This window comes from Narcine bancroftii, chromosome 14 (genome assembly GCF_036971445.1).
Source record: "Narcine bancroftii isolate sNarBan1 chromosome 14, sNarBan1.hap1, whole genome shotgun sequence".
NCBI classification, from domain to species: Eukaryota; Metazoa; Chordata; class Chondrichthyes; order Torpediniformes; family Narcinidae; genus Narcine; species Narcine bancroftii.
Genome location: NC_091482.1, coordinates 10,870,096 through 10,888,992, shown reverse-complemented (window position 1 = coordinate 10,888,992; position 18,897 = coordinate 10,870,096). Strand labels below are relative to the sequence as shown.

Here is an 18,897-nt window from a genome sequence, read left to right as displayed (position 1 = left end):
CCACAGCTTGCCATCTTCAAGGGTCACTTAACTATTCCTCTTCCCACTCAAGGCTCACACTTCTCCAGAAAACCTTAGAATCTTCGACTGTCTTCCCAGCAACAATATATCAAGCAGTACCCCAGAGTATTATAGTTCATGGTGGTATGTAGTTAAATGTCTGGTTTGTAACTGCTGCAACAACTTATCTGAGAATGGAACTGCACAGATTTTCAACCACATTGCCTTTATTGTATTTACTGTACATATTAATTTCCTTAATGACACAGGAGGATCAGTTACTTGGACTACCATTTATCATAGGGGCCCTAGTACATGAATAGGCATTTACTGCCTATTCTCATTTCCATGGAGAAATTTTGATTCATTAATCCTTTCATTTTGTCCAGTTTTATCAACTTGCAAATTCCACATTTGATGCAGTTTTGAATATTCAAGACCCAGTTGTTTTAAAGCAGAGACAAATTGACTGAACTTTCTGATTATTGTAGCCAATATTTTTCCTCCTGACAGGTCTCTCTTGGACCAGTCAATCCCTGTGAAAAATTGGCCATTCTTTCCAAGTGCATCTGCTGCTCTTACCCTTTGACCTCAAAATTGGCAATTCCAGATTATCAAAACACAATTGTAGTCTAGTTCCCCCTCACATTATTCAAGTCCAAAATATTATCTTACTCAAAAAGGATCACCAGAAAGCCTATTTTTTTTTAAAAAAATCCTGCATTAGGGAATGACAGTGGTAAAATGAAAAAGTTTAACACATCAACTTATTACACACTGTATATCTTTAACTGCAATGAAGGCCATGTATAAATTGGTACACCTTTACACTGTATCTCTGCAAATCCATCACTATTTTGTTCTGAACACAACTTGGAGCCTTTCATTTTCAGGAAGATTCTCATCCACAAGGGTAAAATACAAATCCCACTTTTTATCCATCATAAAAAAATTTCTCCACAAGACGCAAACATGGCAGGCAAAAAATTCCATTTAAGAGCCAATCCTATAGTTGAATGAAAGATGAAACAAGCTCATTTGTTTTACTGCACATTTATTGGATTGATGATTACTTGCTTTTACATATAGTTTTGAAATCTACACATGTTTAAATCTGACAAAATTAAGGTCACCCGTATGCATTGAAGAGTAGCAACCAAAGTTCCACAGGGTCAAAGTTTAAAACTCCCCGGCCCACATAACAGTTGTCAGTGGTAGAGAGAGAAAAAAATCCATACAACCAAGACAATGCCAGAATACAGATAAATCACTTTATCACCTGGATTCAAATCCAAGGGAAACCAAACTCACCCTGTGGAGAAGTTCGATACGCCTTAGAATATGCATTTATCAAAATTGGTTCAACCCATGGAAGACAAAGCACAAAAGGAATAAACGTACTCCACGTTTGCCAATATCTTCCACATCCTCTACAGTGTAAAATAGGCCAACATGTGCACAGGACTATGATTGTCACCTTCCTCAATATTCCAAGACAAATCATCCCAACTTTGAAATTACTTTGACATGGGACCCAATTTTTTTTATTTTATTTTAAATATACATATTCATTTGGAGTTACCTTCCCAATGTCATGCCAACACTGGGGCTACTAGGATGGCCATTAACTGTTAGCTTTTCTTGAAATGCTAACTCAATTGAAAACTGCTGGGAGATCAAGGCTGGTAGTACTATTGCCTTGCATTCAATTAGGTTTAAGCAAGTTGCTACCATGCAAGAACAAAAAAAAATTAGTTACTCCAAAAGATACACTTTACATTAGTGTACAGTCCCTTTTAATAAGCAGGGAGAAAAGTCATACTCGCAAAATCTGAATACACTCCAAGAAAGCCACAACAGTCAGAATGGAAATGTTGTTACTTCTAATCGTAAGCTACAAAAGAGACATCCAAGACAATTTCATAACTGACAGAGGTCTGACGCTTTCCATTTATTGGCAAATACATTAAATTAGCTTAGACACATGAACCAAGATTGAAGCTTTTCCATGCTTTAATCACAAGCTATGTACATACAAATACACATCAGGATGGGGGGGGAGGGAAGTCAAAATTTTCTCAGTTTAAATTTCTTAAACATCACTTGGGAAGACTAAATCAATATAAGCACCTTGCATTAAATATTAGTTTGCTTATATCAAAGAGGAATTTGAAACTTTTTAAACAAGATCAGGTGGTCAGTGGTTTATGAACAGACAAAAAAAAAGCAGTTTGGTGAAAATCTTCTCAACATGCAAACAGAAAATAGCATGGATAATGTACAAATTGCCCAGTAGCTCCTATACATTATAGAGCAACTTTTGACTGTTGTGAATTTGACAATGATTTTACAAGTTTTTAAGGTTTCTCCACATTTGGCAGATTACAGCACAAATTGGCTTTGTTCTGCTTAAGGTGCAATCAAACCATTCTTGACATTTCTGGCAGGTCAGCCATTTATTGTTTCTATGTAGCGATTTTATTAAAATTAAAGTCCTCACTTAGCCACAGAACAGTGGTGTATCAAATCTAACTTTTTCTTATGAAAAAAGTTACCAGTATTATTCACTTCAATAACAATCTCCTGCTATTAGATCAGCTTTAAAAAAAAAGGCAATAATTAACTAACACCCAACATCTTCACTTTTCCATGTATAAAGAATTTAATGCAGGGTTGGGTAGTTTTTTTTTTGGGGGGGGGACAGTAGGAAAAGAAAATTAAACACATTTCTGAATGGAACAAAAAATGCTTCTCTAAAGAAGTTTAATAATCCAGGTCTTCAGGTAGAACCATTCCAGGTTTTTTTTAAATATATAAAGGCCACTGTTAACCATTTCAGTGCAGTGAAAGGAAAGAAAAAGCCTTTTGGGCATTAAAGCAAGTTTACTGCTACATATACACAGAAGATAAAGTCCATGCAGCCGTTTAGCCATTAAAGGGACTGTGGCTCCAGCCGTCAGTGCACAAGTTCATTTTTACCCCTCTTTCTCATTTTTAGCCAGACTTGAATAGAAGAATTGCAACCTGACCCAGGTAAAAATAAATGAAATGTTTTGTTTCATGTGTGACATAACTACCGAAGTTTCTGCCAACTATGCAGTGCCAGGTAGGATTGTATTTCTTGTCAAATTCCTGGAAGAGAGCAAAGAATTCACATTAACCATCACACACAGGATAATCACACACCCTATTGCACACAGGTTACCCACACAGCTAAACTCAGAACAAGCTACATTTGTTCACTATCTGTGCTTGAGTTAGGGGCAGAACAGTGAAATACAGGTATAAGAGATAAGGCATAACCAGATCATCCTCATTAGATACCCCAACACCCATGTTGATGTATTGTGTTAACTTAACAAGTTTACTGTGGGCTTTCAGTGAGCCAGATGTGTCGATGGTTGGACTGGGTAGACCACAGGCTACAGAATAGCTCCAGGTACTGATGGTGGGCCCAGTGAAGATCACAGAACTCTTCTTGACCAAAAACATTTTTCCCCACCCTTCTCTCTAGCCATCTAGAGGTATGAAATGCTAGGACACTGACCATTTAAAATACTGGACTCATTTCTCCATCATACATCACATTGATGCCAAGGTATACTGTAGATGTAATTGTAATCAAATGCCTATGTTCCTAGAGAGCGCACAACCACCGTTTTCAATGGCATCACCCTGCTGGCAACATTCCACATCTGAATCATCTGCACTCAAGCCAAAACTCATCTTGGACTTTAAAACTATTTTTGGGACTATGCAATAATGGCAAAGGCTGCAATAGTTGCAGTATTTGCATCTCAAAAAGCTCAGTTGCATTACTCTACCCTGGTGCAAGCTTGAGCCACACCAATGTTATTACAAGGAACGTCTCAACCGTTGAATGAAATCCAACCAAGGTGCACCACACATTCGTTGTCACGGAGAGATTGATTTGACATCCTCGCTGGACAGTGGTGGCCTTGCAGATTTCCCCCGCACATGCACTGTTGAAGCCCCATGCAAAAGAATCTACCTTTTTGATAAAGGCGGCAATGTCCTTCTCAATATTGTATTTCTCCATCGCCTGGGTTGCACAATCCACTGCATCCTGCTGCATATCCTCAGACATGTCAGCATTTTTTATTACTGCTTTCCTATCCGACATCGTGCCTACAATGTTCAGAAAGACAGTCATTAAACAGCCTGCTTCCATTTTTCAGGGTGAAAGATAATCCACTGATGGCAAGGGGATGGGGGGGGGGGGGAGAAACTCGGCCTGCCATATCACAGGCACCAGAGGTGGGGGGGGGTGGGGTGTCTTTCTTTAAAAAGCAGCCTCTATCCTCAAGGATCTCTCCCCTCTCGCCCCCCCCTCCCCCGAGCCCCAAGACAGCTTCTGCCCCTCTGCCATCAGATTCCTACCTCCCTTTTGCCCTATTTATTGGGGTCGAGATGCTGCCGGGAAAAATAATAATAACGGATTTTCGTGACGATCGCCGAACTTTACATTCAAGCCTCAATGGAACAGACAAATGTCCAATCGCGGCGGCCGTTTCGCAAACTTCCTGCGGCTCGGCTCAGACAGAACCTGCAATCAAATCAGTGCACGCCCCCCCCCCCCCCCCCCAGACCCCGTCAGCCACGCATTCGCAAGGCCGGGCGACGGGGCCATTCGGACCCTCCGTCACGCCTACCCCCCCTCGAGTTTAACCCACGCCAACGTGCACGGTGGGGGGGGGGGGGGGCTCTGGCCGCTGTATCCTAAGGCGGGCGCGACCTGCGTATAAATTGCATCGCCCCCCCCCAAAAAAAGGAGCGGGGCGAGGAAATCCCTTCCTCTTCTTCCCCTCCCCCCCGCCATTCGCTGCATTGAATACGAGCAGGGTCACGGAGAGCTCGCAAAAGGTGCCTACTCAATCAAAGCGGTGACACAACTCCCTGGAGATTGGGCTGCTGGATTTTGAAGGTGGAGCCCTCGATTTCTGCAGAGGACCAGAGCCCCCCCCCCCCATCTAGTTTCATCCTCCCCAAAATCTCGGCACTTGGAACTTCAGCCGTCACGTTCTTTTTTATCCCTGAAGATTTGCACCTAATGAATCGAATTCAGCAGAGGAAAACCCGTCCCTCTCCCCCACCCCTCCACCCTCACCCCTTCCTCTCACTCTCCCTCCTCCCCTTCCCTCTCTCCCCTCTCCCCCCCTTCCTTCCCTCCCTCCCCCTCTCCCCCCTTCCCTCCCTCCCCTTCCCTCCCTCCCTTCCTTCCCTCCCTCCCTCCCCTCTCCCCCTCCTTCCCTCTCCCTCCCCTTCCCTCCCTCCCTTCCTTCCCTCCCTCCCCCTCTCCCTCCCTTCCCTCTCCCTCCCCCTACCTCCAGAGTACTCGTTGCAGCCTCACGCAATAAACGGAGTTAACGCTTTGCAAGGCGCCTTGGTAGAAAGGGGTGATGCAATTTCTTCCCCCCCCCCCACGGCCAGGCCCGAACACCCCCCCCCTTGCAGCAAGCACGCAGTCCCTTTAAGAGGGAGCTTAGGTCATTCGCGGTGAGTTAACGAGGATTCACCTGCGGACAGGGGCAAGGACGAGAAATCTAACCCCCCCCCCCCCCATCCCCCGCGCGCCTTGCGGGAGATGATCTCACCTTCCCGGTGCGGAGCTGCCAATCCCTCCAGTGAAGTAATGCCCTTTAATTTAATATATATTTAATTTCCCCACCCGCCCCCCCCCCCTCGCCGCTCTCGCCCCGGTGCGAGCTGCTGTTCAGTGACGCCCCGCCCCTTCCGCGCCTCCTTGAAATACCACCCCGGCCCTCCGCAATGGCTGAGCCGCCCGCCTGCCGCCATTGGCTGAGAGCGGCCCGTCCTCCCGGTGCGCGCATTTTCCCCGTGCCCGTGTATCCCCACATTTTATTTCATCCCACAATGCAGCGCGGTTGGGGCCGCTGGCTCCTCCGGCGGAGAGGAAGGAGGGGGTTGCAATAGGCAGCTCGCCCCGGGAGGGAGGGAGCCGCGCGGTTATCTATGCGGGGTCGGGATGCCCGGTGCCGTGGGGAATCGGTTGCGGGAACACGGTCGGCGCTGAGGGTGCGTGAGCGCACTCTTCGCCAAAGTCGCGCCGAGGCCTTCGGCGGGCAGGGCTGTGTGACCACGTGGCTAATGCCTGTTGCGGGCACGTGTTTGGGGACAAGCCGGGCCTTCAAGCTCCAGCTCTCTCCTTCACATTGACATTCAAGACGCCAGCGCCTGGGGGGGGAGGAGGAGGAGGAGGGGAGGAGGAGGAGGGGAGGAGGAGGAGGAGGGGAGGAGGAGGAGGGGAGGGAGGAGGAGAGGGGGGGAGGAGGAGGAGGGGAGGAGGAGGAGGGGAGGAGGAGGAGGGGAGGAGGAGGAGGGGAGGAGGAGGAGGGGAGGAGGAGGGGGGGAGGAGGAGTGGGGGGGGGAGGGGAGGAGGAGAGACCCATGGCAAGTTTCAGGCCCATGGCAAAAGTTGCAGGGGTCCTTGTGGGTGCTGCACCAGGCAGGATGGAGAAGAGGGTTGGAAATAGGAGCAGACCACCCAGCCCGTCAGACCTCCTCCAGCCATTCTGATCTGATAAATAGGCTCAGACCTCCCAGCCCATCAGACTTCCTCCAGCCATTCTGATCTGATAAATAGGCTCATCTCCACCTACCTGCCTTCACCCCCCCTCCCCCCATATCCTTTAATTCCCTACTATGTAAAAATCTTGTCTTAAATCTATTTACTGAGGTCGCCAATGGGCAGGCGAATTCCACAGATTCACCACCTGGGAAAAGCAGTACCTCTTCCTCTCCAACCTAAATCTACTACCCTGAATCTTGAAGCTATATTCCTTAGTTCTAGTTGTCCCCCAACAATGGAAACAACTTGCCCACCTCCATCTTATCTATGCCTTTCATAAGTTTAAAAACATTTCTATAAGATCCTCTCTCATTCTTCTAAATTCCAGCAACTCAATCTTTCCTCATGTGCTAACCCTTTCATCCCTGGTCAAAAGGAGCTTCCTAGGGACCAGGAGTTTGGATGCCAGCAAGGTCGATCACACAGTAGCACGGTAGCTTAGCAGTTAGTGCTCCAATCTTTGGGAATTGATGCTGATCTCAGGCACTGCCTTGAGGAGTTTGCACAATTTTTTCGTTTCTGATGGTTTCACATCCTCAAAGATATGGACGTAGGTACCAAAAATGTGGCAAATAATTCTTTTGCAGGAAAGTGGCAAAAAGTCAAAGAGGAGTTGGGGGTGGGGCATGTGGAACAGAATAATATGCAGAATTCCAGGGAAACAAGGAGCGGAAGGGTATTGATGGGATTGCTCTGTTGCATGAATGAGAGCAACTTCAGATTTCTTGTTTCAGGATCCAGTGTTGGGTATGCCGATCATAGCCTCAAACCCAGGGATGTCAGTCAGGATGAGCATTGCTGGTTGTTCTCTGGCTATCAGTATACAAAGTACACAGAACAAGAGAGATGACCCCACTCAATTCATCAACTGGTGCTAGTCCTCAGCCATTGAAGGATTTTCCCAGACAGGAAGTCAAGAATTCAATTGAAGAGGGAGGAGTTTAGACCCAGCAGGCTCAACTTCCCTATCAGGTACTGAGGTATGATCGTGTTGAATGCCGAACTAAAGTCAATACACAGCATTCCAACAAGTATCCATTGGGTGAGGGCTAGATGGAGGGTGGTGGTGATGGGATTGTCCGTAGAGCGGCTAAATCTATATGTGAATTCCAGGGGGGTCCAGTGATGGGGGCAGCAGGAGCTTGATGTTCCCCATGACGAGCCTCTCGAAGTACTTCATGGTGGTAGACGTGAGTGCGACAGGGTGGTAGTTATTGAGGCAGGACACAGACGACTTCAGCACAGGTACAATGGTGACAGATTTGAAGATCATCGTGCCCCTGAGATTTAACACCTTTCGAGTTTCAACAAGTTCTCTTGTTCTTCATTTTTGCTTGATGTTTGATTCTCTACGAGCGGATTTTGTGTGTCTTCCATTGTTTTTTTTTTAATTTTTTTTATTTTTCACACCATAAATCACATTAGCCATGATGTACACTATTTCTTTTTCACACTTATACAGTGACTTTTTCTCCCCCCCCCCCTTTCCTCCCAAACCACCCCCCCACCCCCCCCTCTCATCCATTTTAGGTATATAATCTAGGTTGCATTAAGCCAGTCAGACAATGTTGTCATTCAACAAAATTACACCAGAAATTCTACTGAGTCCATTCTTTTCTTTCCTTCTCCTTCCATCAACTTAGGTAATGTTTGTCCCCGGTAGGTTTTCGCTATTGTATTTAATGTAAGGCTCCTATACTTGTTCGAATATTTCAATATTATTTCTTAACCAATATGTTATTTTTTCTAATGGAATACATTTATTCATTTAAATTTGGTAGTTTCTTCCTTTTAATTTGGTTATGTATTCCATTAATATTTAAAGACATATAGTTCAGCGTAGCCCTTTTATATTTTGTTTATCTTCTCTTTCCGTTTTTCCATCATTACCTTTCCTCCTTTTCCATTTCTGTTTTCTTATTTTCAACTCTTTATAAGACAACATTCCTACAACATCTAACATTTTCCTTATTCTCCTATTTCTATCTTATTTATCCCCAATCTCCCCTTCACCTCCTGAGTTGTCCTTGATCCCTTGTCGGACAACCACATCTCCCCTCTCCATTTGGATTTGCAAATCCACTCGCAAGCGTCAACTGATTTTGCAGTGACCGCTATTTCCCCCCACCCCGCCTCCCCCAGAAAAGATTTCACTTTTCATATGTCACAAAGGTCCCTCTTTTAATTCCCTCCTTATTCTCTCTATTCCATTACCTTCCCTTATTAATTCTTGTCTATACTATCTATATTTTCCTCTAAGTACAGATACATTCACGTATGCACATTGTCTCTATTCACTCTTATACCTCTTTACCTGCATACATATCAATCGTGATCATTTTTACTCTCATTACCCGTCTTCATCCCTCAGTCTATTTTTGTCTTTACCCACATACATATCAGTCGTGATCATTTTAACTCTCATTACCCGTCTTCCTCCCTCAGTCTATTTTTGTAATTGTTCTGCAAATTTTCGTGCTTCTTCTGGATCCGAGAATAGTCTGTTTTGTTGTCCTGGAATAAATATTTTCAATACCGCTGGATGCTTTAGTATAAATTTATACCCTTTCTTCCATAAAATCGCCTTTGCTGTATTGAACTCTTTTCTCTTCTTTAGGAGTTCAAAACTTATATCTGGATAAATGAAGATTTTTTGCCCTTTATACTCCAGTGGTTTGTTGCCCTCTCTTACTTTTTCCATTGTCTTCTCCAGTACCTTTTCTCTTGTAGTATATCTTAGGAATTTTACTACAATAGATCTTGGTTTTTGTTGTGGTTGTGGTTTAGAGGCCAATACTCTATGTGCCCTTTCTATTTCCATTTCATGCTGTAGTTCTGGACATCCTAGGGTCTTAGGGATCCACTCTTTTATAAACTCCCTCATATTCTTGCCTTCTTCATCTTCCTTAAGGCCCACTATCTTTATGTTATTTCTTCTGTTATGGTTTTCCATTGTATCTATTTTTTGAGCTAGTAGTTCTTGTGTCTCTTTAGTTTTTTTATTAGATTTCTCCAATTTCTTTTTTAAGTCTTCTACCTCCATTTCTGCTGCTACTGCCCGCTCTTCCATCTTGTCCATTTTTTTTCCCATTTCTGTTAAGGTCATCTCCATTTTAATTATTTTCTCTTCTGTGTTGTTTATTCTTTTTCTTAAATCCTTAAATTCCTGTGTTTGCCATTCTTTAAATGACTCCATGTATCCTTTAATAAGAGCAAGTATATCCTTTACCTTGCCTATCTTTTCTTCTTCTATTTCACCATACTCTTCCTCTTCTTCTTCCTCTGGGTTGACCATCTGTTGTTTCTTTGTTGCCCTTTCCTCCTCTTCTTTCTTGTTTCTATTGTCTTCTGTGGTCTCTTCTTGCTGCAGGTGTTCTGCAGCTGTCGTTGCCGGCTGTGGAGATCGACTCCCCAGCTGGTCCCCCCTCCCGTCGGTGTGTTTTTTTTCATTCGCATCGCGCATGCGCGAAACTTCGCGCATGCGCGGTTGCTCACTTTTGCTCGGCTCTGCGAGCCATTTTTGTAGTCCATTATTTACCGACCTGAGGGAGCGGGTTTCTCTCTCCGCAGCGGGCCTCTTCGGACAGGTAAGGCCTTCACCTTTTTCCTCCTTTGTCTTTTCCTCTCTTCTTACCGTTGCTTTCGACTTTTCTTTTTTTGTCGCCATCTTCTTTCCACCTTTATACTCACTTTTCTGTAACTTTTATTTCTGTGTCTTTGTGTTTTCTCTTGTTTTTCCCGACTTTTCTGGAGAGGGCTGGAGTTCACCGTCCGGCCACTACTCCATCACGTGACTCCCCCGTGTGTCTTCCATTGTTAAAGCAGAACAAATTAATACCTCTACCTTTTATTTATTTTCACTTTTTTAAATTCTCCCATCCACATTTGCGTCAACTGATTGTTTCTTTTTATGTACCTATAAAAACTCACCTTTCTTGTGTTTTGATACCAATTTCTTCGTCTGATGAAGCATCTTTTAACTGAAACTGACTGGTTTCTCTTTCCAAAAATGCCGCTTAGCTGGCTGTGTTTACTTCCTAGTCTTTTGTTAAATTCTAAAATGGTCCAAATCAGTAGGCTGACAGCTATTTCTAAAAACTTCATGTTCCTTTGATTTTTAAATCTTTAAATAAGACCTTCCACACCATCTCTGGAGCCCAACATTCATTCACTTTCTTTTACTGTACTTACTGGCACTAAGAGTACAATTGAGGTCCTAAACTCTGCCTGCATGATGTCATTTATTTTTCTAGCTATGTCCTTAGTACCAATATGGGTACACCTCTGGATGTTCTGCAGACTGTTTCAGCCAAAGGACAATGTTTGACCTGCTGAGTTTATCCAGCATTGAGTTTTTACTACAGCCTAAGTGACGCTCCTTAACCAGGGCGGCATTAAGGAGGTAGTATATCATGCTGGAATCTCCAATTACTATTGCTCCCTTAATCTTTCCCTTCCCCTTGTGTACAGCTGAGTTACCCACAGTACCATGATTCTTACTCTTCCATGAGGATCCTTCACCCACATCATTACCCAAAGGGAGAAGTTATTGGAGAGTGGGGTTAACTCAAGAGCATTACTGTATGATCTGCCCATTCCTCCTCGTCTGTCTAGCAAGGCTCTCTGCCTGCATGTGTTAAGCTGCAACCCTAAATGTACAAGAGACTGATTTTTTTTTTTAATTAAAAAAAAAAAAAAAAAATTAATTTAGAAATACAACACAGTAACAGGCCCTTTCGGCCCATGCCGCCCAAATACACCCAATCAACCTTCAACCCCAATACGTTTTGAACAGTGAGAGGAGCACCTGGAAGAAACCCACACAGACACGGGGAGAACGTACAAACTCCTTACAGATAGTGCCGGATTTGAACCTGGGTCACTGGCACTGTAACAGTGCCGCCCTTGTGGTCTAAAAGAATCAAACTGCTGGAGGAACTCAGCCTGTCAAGCAAAGGGATGGGCAACATTTCAGGTTGAGACTCTGCATCATGACCTTTGGTAGTTTTTTTTTACCTCTAAATGTGCTATACACAAAGTTCTCAGCCTTGCAGTGACCCCAACCACAATTGCAGCTCTGATGAGCTCTAGCTGCTGCAGTTGGAGATACTATCTGCACGTGTTCAGAACACTGGAAGCCATCGTGACCTCCCACATTCTTGAAGATTCTTGTCCAGTCCATTTTCTATTTTCTTTCCTTCGCTGAACTTTCCATCCATCAACTCCAAACTGTATGTGTTTAGATATTGTTTAAAACTTTATTTTGCGAGCTATCCTTGAGAACAACAGATCATCCTCCACCTCTTCTGCCAACTCCAAACTGTCACCAAACACATTTCCCCCTTTGCATTTCAGCATTTTGAAGGTACCGTTCCTTTTGCAACCCGCAAGTTGACCCAGTTATCATCTCTGATGCCCCCTCCCTTTCCCATAGAATGTTTCCCCTGTAAGTAGAGATATTTTGTCATTTGCTTTTTACCATCATCAATGAATAAAGTATTAATTTGTACTTTCCCAACTTATTATCTGTAAACTTTGCTCACAATGAGCTCTCTACATTAGGGACTCTGAGTACATTGGGTAAGCTCATTGCAGATCACCAACATTTGTGCCAGAAGGATGAGCATTCATTTACTATCATTTGTTATTTTAATTCTCCACGGCAGTCCCATTTGAACATCTCCATCTTTGGCCTTCTTCACTGTTGTAACAATAATTGAAAGATAGTTGAGCACAATATCATTTGGATCCTTCCGGATCCAATCATTTCAGTTATAACCATTGCTCCTATTTTCCTTCAAAAACATCTTTGATATTAGGAACTTGAGAGATATTGTCAAAGGATATATATAGTTAAAATGGAAACCATTGATACCTACAAAAAATGGCCTCCTAGTGAATATTATACTGCAACAATATTAATTATGCTATGCCATTTATACTTCCCCTGACACAACTTGTTTCTTAGTTCCATTCAATGCATCATATAAAAGCTTTGAAATCACATGGTGTAGCTGTGGAAACAAAGACCCTCTCTCTTAGGATAGCAGCTGCAATGTTACCTAGCAGATCTTGACACAAGTGCCCCAAGAAATCTCAAAACAGTTTCTAGCAAAGATACCAGCATTGACCACTCCAAATTTGGCCTTGTGTCAAGCCTCTGCGTGGATGCTGGTGTAATAAAGGGAAGCTTGTTGAACAGGTGCAGCAGGAGCCACTGTTCTGAGATCAGCAAGCTAATATGGCAGAGCAATGAGAGTTTTATGCTACAATTAACTGTGCTGTGACCTTTCACTGGACCTAAGAATCATTAACATTGTAAATGTACAATATGGAGAGAGTTCAATTCCATCGAGAGATGTAAAAATCCAAGATTACTGTTCTGATCCCAATATTACCTGCCAAGTTATCAGAGACAAAGATACCTATCGAGTTCAAGGTATGGTGAAATTATAATGAGCTTCTTGAATATCCCCTGTATTTGCAAACGGTCATGTTTAATTGGAAGAGCATGGAAACAAAGGCCCAAGGGATTGCTGAATTTGAGGAACAAGTGATTTACACAGATAAGCAAATGTGCCCAAATACTGTCTTTTGCTCTCATCTATCAATTGTTCTTTTCAATGATTAGAGGCAGTGCTTTCTGTGAGTTTATTGTGGTTGAGCTGCTTATGGAGCTTTTTATTCCAATTGCTGGAAGATTTTTCAGGGTCACGTGCAGGCATCGGCAATTGGTCGAGTCATTGAAGCCATTCTCAATATTTATTAATGCATTTTATCCTGGTTATGAATAAGAAACATGGCTTGGTGCATAGTAATAGGGGAGATGGAAGAGAACAGAATAAAGCACTGCATACAAGGACAGCTTCGAGAACATAAAGTACAAGCCTCAAAATATATTCCAGATAGCTAAATAAAGGTGCAACAAATGAACTTGCAAAAGACCACAGTGTGACCATCTGAGACTTGATCCAATACTACTTTCTCATGCAGTTGAGCCTTCTTTGTGTAACTGAAAGTGACCACTCTATACATGATCCAGTGCAAGACATGTAGCATCAGGACAAAGAATTGCCAAATTTAGGAAGGTTCACAGTGAAGTAAAGGCAGAGAGAATTGCACCATTGTGCAATTGAAAATTCTTTTAAAACTAATAATTTCTGAGTCAGTTACTGTCTCCATAAAATTGACCCAAGTATTTCCTGATGCAAGATACTTGTGGAAATAGTGGATGTCTTAGTTATCATTTCTGAAAACTCAAAAGATTCTGTCATGGTTCCTATAGATTGAAAGAAAACAAATCATTTCAGTTATAACCATTGCTCCTATTTTCTTTCAAAAACATCTTTGATATTGGGTACTAGAGAGATATTGTCAAAGAACATATATAGTTAAAATGGAAACCATTTATACCTACCTACAAGAAATAGCCTCCTAGTGAATATGTAAGAAAAGGGGGAGGGAGAGAAAATAAGGAATTATCAACCTATTAACCTGGGATCTGAGGTTGGGACAATACTACATTATATCATCTCTCTATATCTAGATACATGATTGAGCAGAGATTGATGAAAGGAAAAATCATATTTAATTAAGAGGAATTTTTAAGGATGTATAATGAAGGTAATTGAGAGGGAGAAATTCTTTACCTGGAAGGTGTTATAATTAGGGTTATTCAAAGCATAGATTTCTGAATATTAAGTGATATGGGGATGGAGCAGTTAAAAGATGGTAAAATAGAAGACCAGCCATGATCTTGTTGAATGTTCAAGAAGGCTCAAGCTTCTCTTACTTCTTTTGTCCAAGTGCAAATGATACATCAGTCTTCCTTCGGGAACTTTGCTGTGGAACTCGGACCATGTTGTCCTGGGGTTTTTTTCTTGTGTTTGGGCAATCCTAGATCTCCGTCAGTGTCAGACCACAATGCCCACCAGGTATGTCCTCTGATTGATTCTTCCTGAATCTCAAAGTCCCACTACCCAATATCATGCCAGTCCAATTATTTTTTTCCCTCCCACTATCCCTTCTCAAATTTCGACCAAAATACCAAGTTCCAAAAGATTGTGCCATTCCAGTTGGTGTTATAGCTTGATTCTGATCTTGAGTGACATATTTAATTGCCGTAAGTTTCCAACACTAGAGGCTCATGGCTGAAGTTTCAGAAGAATCCAACAGCCAAATTGTTTCTTTCTGCCCTGCTGTCATGCCCATCCAGTGCACCCTTTATCCTGTACTATCCTTTAACCATGAACAGATCAGCTATGTTCTTATTCAAGTCAAGTCTTATACAAGTACAACCCAATGAAACAGAGTTCTCCGGTTCTCAGTGCAAAACATGCAGACGCACAAATTATACATAACACAATTACATATGCAGGACAAGTATTTTATCGATACAAATATAAAAATAAATATTGCTTTGTACAGATGAGAGTCTTGGATTTAATGGTGAAGTAGGTTAACAGGTCAGATGAGCTAGTCCTGCTCCTTTTTCTAATGTCCTTCAGTAAACATCTTGGCTTAAGTTTCTAAAAGGTGAGGGTGATTAATGGCTGGCTTTCAGAAAACTCAAAGATGACTGAACACTCCACACAATATCCAGATCTCAGTAAGGTCGGATTCCTTGGTCATGATCATGCAATGTGCCAGTGTTTATCATGGCGATTGCACTGAGCACCATCTAGCCAGTTCACATGGAGAGCTGTCAAGACAATTGTTCCCGTGACAAGTGCTGCAGAACAAAGCTGATAAGAGCTTCAATAGGCTGCATGTGCCCTTGAGGAATGTCATTGATAAGGCCATAGAAGGGCTGAATAGTTCCCAGACAATGTTCTCCAGTTTTGTTGAACCATTGAAGGAGTCAATCAAAAGGAGAGCATTTTACACCAGAATCAAGAGATGCAAGCACAGGTCTTCAACAGAGGAGCTCCACGCAGAATTCAAAAATACAAGGGCCAGACAAGCCCTTTTTAACTTCAAACGTTGCTTCATTATAAAATGTTTCCTAACCTTGGGATAATTATTACATCACTTGGACAGGTTCATGGATATTGAAGGATCAGAGGGAAATGCAGGAAAATACTGTTTAGGAAAGCATCTTGGTCAGCAAAGATGAGCTTCCTCTTTTTTTGGAATATTTTATTTTTGATTTTCAAAGATTCAAATCAATTCAAACAAACAATACAATCTCTTTCAATGCCAATATGACATAGAGAGTCAGTTTTTATCCCCCCCCTACCCACCCCCCTTGCCCCGATATAACTGAGAATAAAGTCATATAAATCATACAAAAACCCTTGCAAAAAGCTGTGTAAAAAAAACCCAGGTACTTAAATAAAAAGGGATTAGGGACAAAAAAAAAGACAAGAGCACGTCATCTCCACCCCATCCCACTTCTTTGATCCCAATTATTTTATTTATTTTATTCCGAAGGAGTGAATTATATCTGTGTACCTCTCTGTTTCAGATAAGGTTGCCACACTCTAATGAATGTGTCTTATTTCCTCCTTAAATTGTACATGATTTTCTCCAGGGGAAAACAACTCTGCATTTCATATTCCATCGTGTAATACTGTATTTAGTTGTGAGTCGGACTTCCACGTGACCGCTATACATCTCGTGGCTACCACCAAGGCGACCTTCACAAAATGAATTTGGAACGTGGACAGTTTAAAACTCACGTCCATAATGTTTCCCAGAAGGTACAATTCCGAATCTGATGGAAAATCCACCTTTATAATTTTTTTCAGAATGTCCCCCAGGTTCTCCCAGAATAGGCAGGCCACACCTAAAGCACATTTCCAAGATTTCAGGTTTGGATTTATGTAATTTTTGTGGTGTGAGGTACAATGTAAATAAAAACTTTAAAAGATGTAAAAAGACATTAATATTTTCCATTAGTAGCATTCTATACAGTATAGCAGAAATTAGGAATCGCTCAATATCTGATAATAAGCACTGGGCGAAATCAACTCAATCCTGTGCTCAGAAGGTCATCGCAACACCTCTCCCAGAATCATTGCCCTCCTCAGCCACGCCTGGGTTCTTTAACCTCTGACACCCCTCAGCTGGTCCCAGAGACTGGCCTCCCATTTGGTCACTCATGGTCTCTGTCTTCCTTCTCAATCCACCTCTACAAATTACTGCAATTAAGAGGAAGTAAATATTATTTTGCCTGTCTTCCTTACAAATCTTTTGTCAGTCATCCTACAATTTTAGGGTTTTACTTTATTAGAAAAGAAAGAACAAAGTAGAATTGCAATGTTAAACTTTAATTATATTTTCAATCTTTGGAGATTAATATAAACTAAAGATTGTTTCAACCTTGTGCAAACTATGAAAATATACATGTATATTTCTGTGAAACAAAATAATTGTTTAAAAATTGTCAGTCATGACACACCACATAAAAATCAAATGGGATGTAATCAAATGTAAATCACATCAAAATTATGCAGACATTATAAATATACAACAAACAGGCCTCTTGTCCCACATAATAGAAACGTAATTTATGTCCCACTATAATGCTTTCTCCTTTGATGGTTGCAGACTTCCATCTTACCAGCTTCCCAACAGAGAGGAAAGCACTGATAATGGGTCACAAATTAAATTCCTGTTACTTAGGCCAAGTTGCCTGTTTGCTGTATACTTGTAATGTCTGTGTAATTTTGATTGTTTGACATCTCACTCATTTTTGTGTTAGTGAGACGGAGAGTTTAGAAATGAGCTCACTACAAGAACCTGTAATTCATACGAGCCTAATTTGTTTAAATAATAAAACACTGAAAGTGTGTTTATTGATTTGACTATTCTTTGAACAAGTGTTGACCACCTACCCCCACTGAAGCATCCCTCAGTGAAATAAGCCTTTTTAGCCTGCTGCTTCCTCCCTCATTTCCCAGTGCAATCAGCTTCCTCAGCTTCACAGAGTGAAGAATTCCAAAGATTTACCCCCATCAGAGAAGAAATTTCTCCTTGTCTCAGTTTATAATAGATGAACCCTCATCCCATAACTATGTACCAGACCAATGGTTCTCAACCTTTTTTTTGTGTGCTGCCTCTTGTAGATGATGTCCTCGATGGAGTGAATCTGGTGCCCCTGATCTCGCAGGCTGAGTTAATAACCCTCTGGAGTTTTTTCTTGTCCTGAGAGTTGACACCTCTGTACCAGACCGTGAGGATACCAGACAAAATGCTCTCCACAGAACACCTAGAGAGTCTTTGGTGACATATTGAATCTCCTCAAACACCTCACAAAATATTGCTGCCTACAAGCCTTCTTGGTGATTGCATTGACATGGAGGTTCCAGGACAGATCCTCAGAGATGTTGACACCTAGGAATTTAAGTTCTTGACCCTCTCCACTACTGAGCTCTCGATGATGATTGGATCGTGTTCACCTGACTTCCTCTTGAAGTCCACAATAATCTCCTTGGTTTTACTAATGTTGAGTGCAAGGTTGTTGTATTACAGATGGCTTCATATCTAATGACTATTTTTTAAAATAGCCCTCTATTTGGCTCTTTCGGTTACATGTTTTGGGCACATCAGTTAACAATGCATGTCTGAGCGAGAATAGTTGAACAAAACGTAAATGTGTCAATGTCATTCCACCAATGCTTGGCACATTTATCAAATTACACCTGACTCTTGTTGGGCCAGCAAGCTCACTGCTAGCTGAGCTGATCTGAACAAAGGTTATAGGAGAGGCTAATTGTGTTGGGCTTCAGTAGAGAAATCCTTTAGGCTTCCTGTTGGGAGTAAATCTGTGTGGCCACAAAAGGGGAATAAGACAAGTTTGGTTATAATGATTCTGTCATCAACAATCTTCTAACTTTACTGTCAAAATTCAAAGGTGAAAAGTGGCAACATTTCTAAAATGTATCAAAGTTGGAGAGCTATTCAAAAGGCACAGAAGGTGACTAATGAGAAAATAATAGGCTAAATCATGTTTTCCTCCTTCACTTGTCAAACAACACAAAACTCTTCCTTCGGCCCATCTTGTCCATGCTGAGCATTTGCTTGCATTTAAGTTACTGAATACAAAAATTGGAACCTCTTGATTCAGCTGTACAAAACGTTGCTGAGACCATATTTGGAGAATTATGTGCAGTTCTGGCCACCCAGCTGTCAGAAGGAAATCTATAAATTGGAAGTAGATTCAAGAGCAATTGAGTGTTTGAGTTATAGAGGGAGGACAGAAAGGAAGTGTCTCTTTCTTAGACTGTAGGAGGCTGAGCGGTGATTTTATTAGGGTTTGTAAAATCATTGGGGGAATGGGTAAA

General features: G+C 42.1%; 1 protein-coding gene and 1 long non-coding RNA gene across 4 annotated transcripts; one reads left to right on the top strand and one right to left on the bottom strand.

Moving 5' to 3' along the window:
• Nucleotides 1-1,037: 1,037 nt before the first annotated feature.
• Nucleotides 1,038-5,700, bottom strand: dynll2a (dynein, light chain, LC8-type 2a). Of its 3 annotated transcripts, none has more exons than XM_069911410.1 (3): nt 5,616-5,700; nt 4,013-4,149; nt 1,038-3,132 (listed from the first exon to the last, which is right to left on the bottom strand). In XM_069911410.1, exons 2-3 carry the CDS (start codon nt 4,142-4,144, stop codon nt 2,995-2,997), a joined length of 270 nt encoding a protein of 89 aa, XP_069767511.1. In that variant the 5' UTR covers nt 4,145-4,149; nt 5,616-5,700; the 3' UTR covers nt 1,038-2,994. The 3 variants fall into 3 exon arrangements, with proteins under 3 accessions (XP_069767511.1, XP_069767513.1, XP_069767512.1); XM_069911412.1 differs by lacking the exon at nt 5,616-5,700 and adding an exon at nt 5,346-5,411; XM_069911411.1 differs by lacking the exon at nt 5,616-5,700 and adding an exon at nt 4,402-4,507.
• Nucleotides 5,701-6,439: 739 nt separating this feature from the next.
• On the top strand, nt 6,440-18,136 carry LOC138749299 (uncharacterized). Its single transcript, XR_011348547.1, has 3 exons — nt 6,440-7,582; nt 16,143-16,311; nt 17,680-18,136. It is a non-coding gene; the product is annotated as an uncharacterized lncRNA (long non-coding RNA).
• Nucleotides 18,137-18,897: the final 761 nt, after the last annotated feature.

Coding starts and splice junctions, on each gene's coding strand:
- dynll2a (XM_069911410.1), bottom strand. CDS start 4,144: ATGTCGGATAGGAAAGCAGTAATAAAAAATGCTGACATGTCTGAGGAT. Junction 3,133..4,012: donor TTGCCGCCTTTATCAAAAAG/GTAGATTCTTTT, acceptor GCTCTCTTCCAG/GAATTTGACAAGAAATACAA.